This window comes from Tamandua tetradactyla, chromosome 7, assembly GCF_023851605.1.
Source record: "Tamandua tetradactyla isolate mTamTet1 chromosome 7, mTamTet1.pri, whole genome shotgun sequence".
Classification (NCBI taxonomy): Eukaryota; Metazoa; Chordata; class Mammalia; order Pilosa; family Myrmecophagidae; genus Tamandua; species Tamandua tetradactyla.
This window is the reverse complement of record NC_135333.1, coordinates 171,669,518-171,683,155: the sequence shown is the minus strand read 5'-3', so window position 1 is coordinate 171,683,155 and position 13,638 is coordinate 171,669,518. Positions and strand designations below refer to the sequence as shown.

The following is a 13,638-nucleotide window of genomic DNA, read 5'->3' as shown; positions in this document are numbered from 1 at the left end:
TTTTTTTAAACCTAAACTTCTCGAATAAAAAAAAAGATTTTATCATAGTGTATTCTATCATGGTGTATTATGTTCTTCACTCTGGAAAAAAGTTCATTTACAACCCAGCATTTTAAACTAAATTTACTGCTTTTGCTTATTCTGTAGTTGTTTTTTTTTTAAAGTACAGTGACTAAGTACAAGCAATAAGGATCCAAGTGCTGACTTCAACTGAGGTTTCGTTTGCAATTTTTAATTAAGCAATCCATGCAAACATTTTTTTTTCCCAACGTTAAGAGGAAAGAAAATGACCACACTGGGGTGCCTGGTGGAAAACCAAAACCAAAACCAAAAATGCTTTCTCATTGCAACCGGATTTCAAAGCAGTGGCAGGCCCCGCCCTCAGCGTTGCTCGGGGTCGCTTGATTGCAAGTCTCGCAAATATGAATCAATTATGTTAGGAGGCACACCTTGTAAGAGGAGCCTGCAGAAGGAAAGCCCACCTATGAGGACAGAAAGGAAAAGGAAAAGTCAACAACATCCACGTGAAAAAACACTGAAATAATACTCTTTGACTAGCAGCCTGGAAACGCGACTACTTATGTTCCAGTTAGCTAGAGGATTCATTCAGTCCCTACGGGAAATCTTCTCCCGGTTTTAGTACATTTAGCATTAAAGCATTTGGCATCTGGAAGGAAAAGAAAGTTCCCAGCAGACCCTTAGCAGATTTTCTTCCTACTGGTATTCAAGCCCAATTTAAACTCCGAAATCGTTGGAAAGTTTTTTTTACTCTTTGAAAGGTTATGTGATTCCTTGATAGATATTTTAAGCATTCCGGATCAATGGCGGAATAAATGCATAACGTGTGACGGGCCAGTGGGAAGGTGGGCTTCCAGTTTGTTAATGTACTTTTTAATTAAGCACAGAGGTCTGATTTAAGCACGTAGGAAAAGAAAAAAGGACTACTTCTTTAATATTGGCCATCACACCTTCTAAACAAAACCTTAAAAAAAAAGTGAAAAAAATTGGAAATTTTTGTTAAAAATAGTAAAACCTGTCCAACACCTTCTGAAGGTGAGAGAAAATACTTACCATCTCTGTTTCTAAATTATGTTTAAAGCAATAAAGTACCGTTTAAGAGAGAACCCAGGAAACCATAAAAATTTAGAAAAGTGCTTCACTACTTGCTAATAAATTCACATACAGACAAAAACAGCATGCTATTTGAACATTCTTAACACTTCTTTGATGCACATCTGAGAAAGTCATTCTCCTTTTTAAAAATAAAATTCAAGTCACATATTGGAGAAATGATGCCATTTATGTAATGTCCATTCCTTGATGCAAAGAGTTCAGGATGCTTGGGTGCCACTCATTTTCATCTACATTAATGCTTTAATTCATGCATTTAACAACTCGTTTCATGTCAACAGGAGATGGTTGTGGTGAATAAATACTAGGTGTTAATTTCAAGATACTGAAATACAAATTAAAACTACAAAGTTAGCGATTTTAAATCGTCTATTTTCATTGGATTACATAATGAAAATCATGCCATACTCCACAAGCTTTGTATGGCTTATGACAGTCATAAGCTTCATATGCCAAAACCATATGAAAGCTTACCTTAGATGACAATATACATTCAAAAATCCTTATTGTGCTACGACTAAGGGAAAGAGAGAGAAAGAGAGAGAGAGAAATTGTAAGCATTAATATTAATAAAGTGCTAACACCAAAGTTGAGTGCTTGTTGGATGAAATTATGGTCATGATTATGATGAGCTGATTTCATTAATCCTTAGTCATGTGAAAGATGTAGGAACAGAGAAGCACATGGAATGAAGGGCAGGGGGTCCAGTCACTTCAAAAAGATCATTAATAGGTGAAAGATTTATTAATAGGCAAAACCACAAGAAATGGATTTCCACCACTTCGTCTGAGTAGCTGGCAGAGTCAAAATGATTGTTCGGTGAATATTTGTGGAAAAAGCTTCCAAACTGTTAGCTTAAAAAACAAACCCTACAACATATATATATTGCGTTTTTCAACAAAAGAAAAACATTGACAAATAGACAAAGCGTTAGTGTACATATATATATGTTGAAATTCTAAAAGGCAAAATTATCAAGTACCTCTAAGTACTAGACTATTGTGCTCCATCGTATAATATTCTGAACTGATTATATATGGCTGCTCTAAATGAACACAACGTTTAGGCAAACTTGGGCTATAAAAGTGTGACTTTATATCATCTACAAAAACCGCCCTAAGCCTCTCCTCTTTTGAAAGGTGACATCTCTGGGAAATGACAGAGCAAGCACATAAACTCAGACGGATGTCTTTTTACGTTGGGTTGCTTACCCAGCCCCCAAACCCTCAATCTGCTCTTTCAAATGGGGGCGAATTTTACAGATACGGCAGGATTCCTTTATAGTGTTATGCATTTTGTAGTGGGGTCTAGAAGTTTCTTTTACTTAGCTTATGAATACGTGAACCAATTTCAGTCCCACGAAAATGTCCAAAATATCCAACAGACAGATGAGTTAAAGTTATGCTGCTATTTAATTTGCAATCAGAAAATCTTAAATGTGAAAATTTCCGTAGACTGGATCTATTTTCACTTGTGTCCTGCATTCAACAGAAAGGCCCAAAACACTTTTTTTTAAAATAACAATTAAAAAATGTTCAGTTTCCCAAGTTTTAACCTGAATCTAAGGAATCTACACTGGAAACTATCTTAAAGAAAGAATATGTCTCTCCATATTAAAAAAATGAAAACCTTAAAGAAATGCCACTGACTCCAGGCTCTGAGAGCCTTAGATATATGAAATGAAGGAATCTGCAGATTTCTGGCCCTCCACACTGGGGCCTGCAGTAAAGTGGTTCGTTTTCTGGCAACACTTGGCTCCTATATTACTTAATATCCTTGAATAATTTGGCCTTCCTTGTTCATGGCATAAACACTATATGCCATGAGCTGCTAAAAAATATAATTAAAAGCAAAACAGAAAGTCAAGCTTTACATGCAAAGTGCGTTTTCATGTAAGAGGAATGGAACAGAAAGTAGAAATATCCAGTGGGATATGAACTTTTTAAACCTGTTGACGCCCCTCCAGGAAGACTGGCTGTCCCGGGGTATTTACTCCTTGATATATCACTGCAGAATTAGAATATTTGTACCAGTATTTATTCTCAGTTGACATTCTTACCTTTTTTTTTTTTCACAGCTTAACTTGGTTCAAGTCACCTATTTCAGATAACAATCTGATGATAAACAATCTCAGCTTTATTTTTAGGACCAAAGGCTTTTACTAATAAATCACAGTTGATACTTTACTGCTAACTTATGTATTAGAACACATTACTCCTATTATCATGTTCAATTACAAATTATAAAGAATGTCATCATCTATATTCACAACATTGAACTTGTACTAAAGCCCAAAAGATGAACCATTTATGAAAGTACCATTTTATATCATTAGCAACATTCAGTTATTTTCAAAGCATGCAAAAGTGATAGTTTTTTTTTTTTTTGGACATGTTGAAACATCATTAATACCTTGGAACTAATAAGATTAGGAATTGAGAGACTATATGTATTTGCAATTGTGATCTTAATCTACATTGAAAGCTAATACAGCAGCTGAAAAAAATAACATTTCCATTCGTAAATCTCAGTAGTGAGGCTTGAAATTTTCTAAGAACATTATATGCTTTATATTTGAGATGAAAAAGTCAGAAAAAAATTTTCTTGTCACTCAATACAGAATCTAATATACTGTATACCTGAGAAAGAAACTATAAGAGAAATCAAAACTGTTTTGGAAAAGTTATAAGAGGAAATTCTCTTTTTTTTCCAAGAAGTTTCTCTACTATATATATACTAAATTTAGGACTAAAAAACTCTTTTTTAAAAAAACAAATACCCTTAGCAGTTACTATGATTTTCTAAAACAGATATTGACACTAGAGTTTTGTATAAGTAAAGTCTAGTCATCTTTATGTTTTCTAGATTCTAATTTTCTCATGTAGAGAAGGAGGAAAAATAAAGACAGGTTATCATGGAATGGCAATATAATACAATAATAAGAAGAGAAAACACCATGATTCCATTACCTATTATCTCATAATAATAATCTCATTATCTCATAATGCTGATTCTGGCAGTTGCAGGAATTTTCGTGGTGGCCCAAAGTAGGTTTTAATTGTCAAGGAAAAATTCATTAAAAAAATTATAGTCAATTAATATGAAAAAAGTTGATTAAACTGGCAGGTTATGCTGAAACAGTTCTATCACATAAATCCTTACTTGTTTTCTTGGTATAAATTAGTTGCAACACTTCTGAAAACTAGTATCAATGAAATGCATACCCATAAGTGGAAATTTCCTAGTAAGATTTTAACAGCGATTGCTTATAAGATGTACATGCTATATTCTATACACATAATATGAAATTAGAAGATTGTACAACCTCCCCTCCCATATATTGGAAGTTTCACAAAATAGTAAACTAAAAATTAGCAAGAATTCCTTAACGGCAGTCTTATTAGGTGATTAGAAGCACTAGGCTTTTATTTATAGATGTACTACTTCACCAAAGCAAGACCCCCTGGACTTTACCTGTTCTCATCATGCTGCAAACATCCTGGCATCCCATTAAAATTAATATTCCTTTTGTTAGGAAGAATTGCAAGGGATAAAAATAAGTCTACTTGAATTATCAAGTAGCGTTCAACAAATAACTCAGAGGGAATGCAGAATGTACAAATCTCTTCTCTCCCATCCCCTCTACCCGCCACCACTTTGGCAGACTGAATTTTGCAGTAAAAACGATAATGAGGTGCTTTTCTTTAACTCTCTCCTATAAATGAGGTTTTGGCCGTCATACCTTTCACCTCCAGTTTGCATTCGATCTCCACGGTGCCAAGCTCGTTGACTGCCTTGCAGCAGTATGTGCCTCCATCATAGGGGCTGGGCTTGCGGATCTCCAGCGTGCAGACCCCCTGGTTGCTGAACATCCTGTATCTCGGGTCATCCACGATGGCAACTTTGTTTTTCATCCAGGTTATTTTGGGCTGAAATTAAGATTGAAGGAAGTTAGCTAAAAATATACTTGTTTTTAGCATATTAATTGAGCATCAAAGCCAGTGACGGAATTTTGAAGCCTTGCACAGTGAAAGGACTTCTAAGAAGAATCCACACCGGCTGGAGCAGTGCTTCTTTCCAATTAAATTCTACTTGGTGCTTGGCAAGAATGCAAATGAGCAGTCTGGGAGAAGTAAACCAGATTTACTCAGAGGAGAGCTCTAGGGCAATCTTCCCAAACAAATCTGGTTGCGGTGATCTCTGCTCACAGACCCGGAGGTTAACTCATCCTGTCAGCTGCATGCTCGGCATTGCCCAGAGACTCTGTAGGGTGTCATGGCCGGCTTCCTCTCCTTCCTTTTTGAGTGGTCTTGTCTAGTGAATGGTTTTTACAGGCTGCTTGTGCCTTCTCACTACTTAATCTCTCCTTACAAATAAGACACATTCACACTCATTATTTGGTAGAAATGGCTCAATCTCAAACAGACGGAGCAAGATTAAGAAAGACCCAATCGCCGAGGAGGACGACCCCATTCTCCCTGGACTCTCGAGGACGTGAGTCTGTCCACTGACCCTCCACTCCTTCCTCATGTGCTTCTCTTTCCTTCTGTAAATGCCGCCGCTCCACCTTCCCTCCCCACCTCTCTGTATCTGGTGGCTCAGAGCCTAGAGACGGCCCTTTCTCAGTCTCCTTCACATCGTCTTTTCCCTCCCCGCACCTTCCAAGCGGAGGGGTGGATTTGGTGAGGCTGGCTCCTGCTCCTGGCTGTTTTTCTCACCACCCATTTCCGGCAACGACAATCTTTTCTCGCGTTTCAGCTCCCAGGGGGTGGAATGTGACACGCCCGGGCCCAGGACCTCCAACTAAGAGGAACAGACCTGGTCTTTCTCCAGAGTTCTGCTCACAGCGCCCCCCCCCCACCCCCATCCCTTCTTCACTCCCATTTTCATCAGCCTCACTTCCAATCAAACACGAATTCATCATCTGCCTGCCATCCTCACACTGCCTCCTCCCTCAACTTCCCTCTGCCTCTGCTCACAGTGTGGGCAGAAAAAGTATTGCTGTTCACAAGTTTTCTAGTTGCCAGGGCACTTTCCTTAGTGCCACCCAGGGGTGTGTGCCTCTGTGGGCAATGCTCACTGATGTCCTTCTAAAATGACAACCTGAAACATTAAAGCCTTTTAGATCTCTTTGATCAGATGTGGTCTCTTCCCTTCTAGCACTGTGTGCTCTCATCATGGCACATTCTATATTCCGGTTTACATTACAGTCTAATAGCTATTTTACTTCAATCTATTACAGAAATTTTGGTCAATCAACGTTATCACATAGTTTTTCAAGTGACACAATTTTACTTCCATTTCCTAACTCAGTTCTTTCAAAACTAGGCGGTTTGCTTTTCCCTTCGATGGTATTCCCTTGGGAGGCCCTAAAGCGCTGTCCCCTCAATCTGAACAGCGCGCCCAATTAGCTGCCCGCGCCCCTGCGCCGCCCCCATCTCCGTCTCCGCCCCGGGAGGACACAGAGAGCAGCGGGAGGCCGGGGGTCCCCACGGCCCCCGCGCGCCACAGGCGGCCGCACCTTGGGGTTCCCTCGGACGCTGCAGTTGAGGGTGGCGTTGTAGCCCGCGATGGCGAACGTGTTGACAAGGGGCTGCGTGAACATGGGCGCCTCCGTGAAATCAAAGTCGTCATACACCGGATTCTTGTAGATTTTACCTTAAAAACAAGCATTCACAGTTTACAGCCTGGACTAAGATATGTTAATCTTGGCATATTTCACTCGTGATAAAAACTTTCCCGGGCCTGGCTAACCTAGAAAACCTGAGCACACGTGGCTCGCGGCACCCCGGGGCGGGAGGGCAGACTGAGGGAAACGTGTCATTGGAGTATTTTAATCAGAAATGTGCATTGATGTCAAAGAAACAAGAAAGCACCTTTAAAAGGAGACTGGTTTGTGATGAAATGAAATAAGGATGATTCAGCTTCTTTCACTGGAAAAGGAGACCACACCTGTGGCTCCACCAAACCTCCCAAGAACAGAAGTAGGAGCTCAAAAGTGCTCGTCCTCTTTCCTGGTGATGTCAACCACTTCCAGGCCAGCTTCCCCAACGCTGGGGGAACTAAGGCTTCTAGTTTAAAAACGTAATCATTACGATTTTACTGGAAAATAATGATTTTACCTGAACACTTCCACTAGTTAAAAACTGTGTGCTGACCTAGCTCTGGGCCCTCCCGCCCCATCACTTCTTCGGTCCCCTCCATCTCGCCTCGGAAGACGGGGCCCTGGCCGACCCCAGACGGCCCTCACCATCCTTGGCGATGACGGCGCTCTCTTTGGTCATTGTCGCATCCTCACTGAGGCCGCACATGTTTTCAGCAAAGACCCGGAAATAGTACTCGTTTCCTATGACCAGCTCGGTAATGGTGGCGTTGGTTCGGTGGTAATGCTCGATGACGGTGAACCACTCCTGCGAGAATAAAACAGTAATAGGGCAAAATCACCTACAAATACACAAGGTTCCCAGCTGTTGCACAGAAAAAGTAACAGGGATGTTTCCTGTGCTGTGGTGGTCCGAATGATGTCCCCCCAGCAAAAGTATGTTTAGGCCACGTGCCCACTGCCCGCGGGTGTGAGTACGGCTCTGTGAAGGTGAGTTCACCCGCTAGGGCGAGGACTTGTTTGGAAGCAGGACCCGCTCAGATCCCATTCTGGTGTGGCCAACGGAGCCAGAGCGGGTCCCGGTCCACACTACGGGAGGCTTAGAAAGAGAAGTGAGGCGGTCAGCGAAAGCCGTGCCCGAGGAGACAAAGGCCTTCTCCACGTGAGGGGGCCATCATCCCGAGAACCCGACAGATTTCGGGGTGAAAACATGGCCTTTCCAATGCCCTGAATCAGGACTTCTGGCCTCTAAACCTGTGAGTCAATAAATTCTCATTGTTTAAGCCAACGTTTTGTGTAGTATTTGTCATAAAAGCCCGAGCAAACTAAGCCCTTAAAAGAAAGCATCAAATGGGTTAGCGTTTTGAGAGTACAATGCACATTTAATTTATAATTTATTTATACTTGTCTGTGTAATTTAATCTTTACTTACACATCAGATTCAAACCCTAGACATAATCCACTACTTTTATATTTTCTTCATAACTGGATTGTGAATATTGTCTACCCATCTATCCATCCATTCATGTTTATTGACATAGCTCTATCGTCTAGCTATCTTTTTTTATTATTAATTAAAGAAAAAAAAGAAATTAACCCAACATTTAGATATCATTCCATTCTACATATGCAATCAGTAATTCTTAACATCATCACATAGATGCATGATCATCATTTCTTAGTACATTTGCATCGATTTAGAAGAAGAACTAGCAAAACAACAGAAAAAGATATAGAATGTTAATATAGGGAAAAAAATAAAAAAATAATAATAGTACAAAAAAAAAAAGACAAACAAACAAACAGACAGACAAAAAAAAGCCTATAGCTCAGATGCAGCTTCATTCAGTGTTTTAACATGATTACTTTACAATTAGGTATTATTATGCTGTCCATTTTTGAGTTTTTGTATCTAGTCCTGTTGCACAGTCTGTATCCCTTCAGCTCTAATTACCCATTATCTTACCCTGTTTCTAACTCCTGCTGGACTCTGTCACCAATGACATATTCCAAGTTTATTCTCGAATGTCGGTTCACATCAGTGGGACCATACAGTATTTGTCCTTTAGTTTTTGGCTAGACTCACTCAGCATAATGTTCTCTAGGTCCATCCATGTTATTACATGCTTCATAAGTTTATCTTGTCTTAAAGCTGCATAATATTTCATCGTGTGTATATACCACAGTTTGTTTAGCCATTCTTCTGTTGATGGACATTTTGTCTGTTTCCATCTCTTTGCAATTGTAAATAACGCTGCTATAAACATTGGTGTGCAAATGTCCGCTTGTGTCTTTGCCCTTAAGTCCTTTGAGTAGATACCTAGCAATGGTATTGCTGGGTCTTATGGCAATTCTATATTCAGCTTTTTGAGGAACCGCCAAACTGCCTTCCACAGTGGTTGCACCATTTGACATTCCCACCAACAGTGGATAAGTGTGCCTCTTTCTCCGCATCCTCTCCAGCACTGGTCATTTTCTGTTTTGTTGATAATGGCCATTCTGGTGGGTGTGAGATGATATCTCATTGTGGTTTTGATTTGCATTTCTCTAATGGCCAGGGACATTGAGCATCTCTTCATGTGCCTCTTGGCCATCCGTATTTCCTCCTCTGGTAGGTGTCTGTTCAAGTCTTTTTCCCATTTTGTAATTGGGTTGGCTATCTTTTTGTTGTTGAGTTGAACAATCTCTTTATAAATTCTGGATACTAGACCTTTATCTGATATGTCATTTCCAAATATTATCTCCCATTGTGTAGGCTGTCTTTCTACTTTCTTGATGAAGTTCTTTGATGCACAAAAGTGTTTAATTTTGAGGAGCTCCCATTTATTTCTTTCTTTCTTCAGTGCTCTTGCTTTAGGTTTAAGGTCCATAAAACCGCCTCCAGTTGTAAGATTCATAAGATATCTCCCTACATTTTCCTCTAACTGTTTTATGGTCTTAGACCTAATGTTTAGATCTTTGATCCATTTTGAGTTAACTTTTGTATAAGGTGTGAGATACAGGTCTTCTTTCATTCTTTTACATATGGATATCCAGTTCTCTAGGCACCATTTATTGAAGAGACTGTTCTGTCCCAGGTGAGTTGGCTTGACTGCCTTATCAAAGATCAAATGTCCATAGATGAGAGGGTCTATATCTGAGCACTCTATTCGATTCCATTGGTCGATATATCTATCTTTATGCCAATACCATGCTGTTTTGACCACTGTGACTTCATAATATGCCTTAAAGTCCGGCATCGCGAGACCTCCAGCTTCGTTTTTTTTTCCTCAAGATGTTTTTAGCAATTCGGGGCACCCTGCCCTTCCAGATAAATTTGCTTATTGGTTTTTCTAATTCTGAAAAATAAGTTGTTGGGATTTTGATTGGTATTGCATTGAATCTGTAGATCAGTTTAGGTAGGATTGACATCTTAATTATATTTAGTCTTCCAATCCATGAACACGGTATGCCCTTCCATCTATTTAGGTCTTCTGTGATTTCTTTTAGCAGTTTTTTGTAGTTTTCTTTATATAGGTTTTTTGTCTCTTTGGTTAAATTTATTCCTAGGTATTTTATTCTTTTAGTTGCGATTGTAAATGGGATTCGTTTCTTGATTTCCCCCTCAGCTTGTTCATTACTAGTGTATAGAAAAGCTACAGATTTTTGAATGTTGATCTTGTAGCCTGCTACTTTGCTGTACTCATTTATTAGCTCTAGTAATTTTGTTGTGGATTTTTCTGGGTTTTCTACATATAGTATCATATTGACTGCAAACAGTGATAGTTTTACTTCTTCCTTTCCAATTTTGATGCCTTGTATTTCTTTTCCTTGTCTAATTGCTTTGGCTAGAACTTCCAACACAATGCTGAATAATAGTGGTGATAGTGGACATCCTTGTCTTGTTCCTGATCTTAGGGGGAAAGTTTTCAGTTTTTCCCCACTGAGGATGATATTAGCTGTGGGTTTTTCATATATTCCCTCTATCATTTTAAGGAAGTTCCCTTGTATTCCTATCTTTTGAAGTGTTTTCAACAGGAAAGGATGTTGAATCTTGTCAAATGCCTTCTCTGCATCAATTGAGATGATCATGTGATTTTTCTGCTTTGATTTGTTGATGTGGTGTATTACATTAATTGATTTTCTTATGTTGAACCATCCTTGCATACCTGGGATGAATCCTACTTGGTCATGATGTATAATTCTTTTAATGTGTTGTTGGATATGATTTGCTAGGATTTTTGCATCTGTATTCATTAGAGAGATTGGTCTGTAGTTTTCTTTTTTTGTAATATCTTTGCCTGGTTTTGGTATGAGGGTGATGTTGGCTTCATAGAATGAATTAGGTAGTTTTCCCTCCACTTCGATTATTTTGAAGAGTTTGAGGAGAGTTGGTACTAATTCTTTCTGGAATGTTTGATAGAATTCACATGTGAAGCCGTCTGGTCCTGGACTTTTCTTTTTAGGGAGCTTTTGAATGACTAATTCAATCTCTTTACTTGTGATTGGTTTGTTGAGGTCATCTATTTCTTCTTGAGTCAAAGTTGGTTGTTTATGTCTTTCCAGAACCCGTCCGTTTCATCTAAATTTTTGTGTTTATTAGCGTAAAGTTGTTCATAGTATCCTGTTATTACCTCCTTTATTTCTGTGCGGTCAGTAGTTATGTCTCCTCTTCCATTTCTGATCTTATTTATTTGCATCCTCTCTCTTCTTCTTTTTGTCAATCTTGCTAAGGGCCCATCAATCTTATTGATTTTCTCATAGAACCAACTTCTGGTCTTATTGATTTTCTCTATTGTTTTCATGTTTTCAATTTCATTTATTTCTGCTCTAATCTTTGTTATTTCTTTCCTTTTGCTTGCTTTGGGATTAGTTTGCTGTTCTTTCTCCAGTTCTTCCAAGTGGACAGTTAATTCCTGCACTTTTGCCTTTTCTTCTTTTCTGATAAAGGCATTTAGGGCAATAAATTTCCCTCTTAGCACTGCCTTTGCTGCGTCCCATAAGTTTTGATACGTTGTGTTTTCATTTTCATTCACCTCGAAGTATTTACTAATTTCTCTTGCAATTTCTTCTTTGACCCACTTGTTCTTTAAGAGTGTGTTGTTGAGCCTCCATGTATTTGATAATTTTCTGGCACTCCACCTATTATTGATTTCCAACTTCATTCCTTTATGATCCGAGAAAGTGTTGTGTATGATTTCAATCTTTTTAAATTTGTTGAGACTTGCTTTGTGACCCAGCATATGGTCTATCTTTGAGAATCATCCATGAGCACTTGAAAAAAAGGTGTATACTGCTGTTGTGGGATGTAATGTCCTATAAATGTCTGTTAAGTCTAGCTCATTTATAGTAATATTCAGATTCTCTATTTCTTTCTTGATCCTCTGTCTAGACGTTCTGTCCATTGATGAGAGTGGTGAATTGAACTCGCCAACTATTATGGTATATGTGTCTATTTCCCTTTTCAGTGTTTGCAGTGTATTCCTCACGTATTTAGGGGCATTCCGGTTCGGTGCATAAATATTTATGATTGTTATGTCTTCTTGTTTAATTGTTCCTTTTATTAGTAGATAGTGTCCTTCTTTGTCTCTTTTAACTGTTTTACATTTGAAGTCTAATTTGTTGGATATTAGTATAGCCACTCCTGCTCTTTTCTGGTTGTTATTTGCATGAAATATCTTTTCCCAACCTTTCACTTTCAACCTATGTTTATCTTTGGGTCTAAGATGTGTTTCCTGTAGACAGCATATAGAAGGATCCTGTTTTTTAATCCATTCTGCCAGTCTATGTCTTTTGATTGGGGAATTCAGTCCATTAACATTTAGTGTTATTACTGTTTGGGTAATATTTTCCTCTACCATTTTGCCTTTTGTATTATATACATCATATCTGACTTTCCTTCTTTCTACACTCTTCTCCATACCTCTCTCTTCTGTCTTTTCGTATCTGACTCTAGTGCTCCCTTTAGTATTTCTTGCAGAGCTGGTCTCTTGGTCACAAATTCTCTCGGTGACTTTTTGTCTGAGAATGTTTTAATTTCTCCCTCATTTTTGAAGGACAATTTTGCTGGATATAGGAGTCTTGGTTGGCAGTTTTTCTCTTTTAGTAATTTAAAATATATCATCCCACTGTCTTCTAGCTTCCATGGTTTCTGCTGAGAAATCTATACATAGTCTTATTGGGTTTCCCTTGTATGTGATGGATTGTTTTTCTCTTGCTGCTTTCAAGATCCTCTCTTTCTCTTTCTCTGTCAATGACCTCTGACATTCTAACTAGTAAGTGTCTCGGAGAACGCCTATTTGGGTCTATTCTCTTTGGGGTGTGCTGCACTTCTTGGATCTGTAATTTTAGGTCTTTCATAAGAGTTGGGAAATTTTCAGTGATAATTTCTTCCATTAGTTTTTCTCCTCCTTTTCCCTTCTCTTCTCCTTCTGGGACACCCACAACACGTATATTTGTGCCGTTCAAATTGTCCTTCAGTTCCCTGATCCCCTGTTCAAATTTTTCCATTCTTTTCCCTATAGTTGCTGTTTGTTTTTGGACTTTGGATGTTCCATCCTCCAAATCACTAATTCTATCTTCTGTCTCTTTAAATCTATCATTGTAGGTATCCATTGTTTTTTCTATCTTTTCTACTTTGTCCTTCATTTCCATAAGTTCTGTGATTTGTTTTTTCAGTTTTTCTATTTCTTCTTTTTGTTCAGCCCATGTCTTCTTCATGTCCTCCCTCAATTTATCAATTTCGTTTTTGAAGAGGTTTTCCATTTCTGTTCGTATATTCAGCATTAGTTGTCTCAGCTCCTGTATCTCATTTGAACTATTGGTTTGCTCCTTTGACTGGGCCATATTTTCAATTTTCTGAGCGTGATCCGTTATCTTCTGCTGGCATCTGGGCATTTAGTCAGATTTCCCTGGGTGTTGGACCC

The 13,638-nt window shown here is 38.7% G+C and overlaps 1 protein-coding gene across 12 annotated transcripts in view; it reads right to left on the bottom strand.

Moving 5' to 3' along the window:
* Positions 1-211: 211 nt before the first annotated feature.
* Positions 212-13,638, bottom strand: part of MYBPC1 (myosin binding protein C1) — a 90,676-nt gene continuing 77,249 nt past the window's right edge. For 5 of the 12 annotated variants that reach the window (XM_077111775.1, XM_077111780.1, XM_077111781.1 and 2 more), the window contains 5 exons: positions 7,382-7,541; positions 6,653-6,789; positions 4,874-5,060; positions 3,080-3,138; positions 212-482 (listed from right to left, as the gene is read on the bottom strand). In XM_077111775.1, coding sequence (XP_076967890.1) covers positions 432-482; positions 3,080-3,138; positions 4,874-5,060; positions 6,653-6,789; positions 7,382-7,541 — 594 coding nt within the window. In that variant the 3' untranslated portion in view covers positions 212-431. Of the gene's footprint in view, positions 483-1,605; positions 1,649-3,070; positions 3,139-4,873; positions 5,061-6,652; positions 6,790-7,381; positions 7,542-13,638 lie in introns of all 12 variants that reach the window. The other 7 variants (XM_077111776.1, XM_077111783.1, XM_077111787.1 and 4 more) reach the window with 5 other exon arrangements.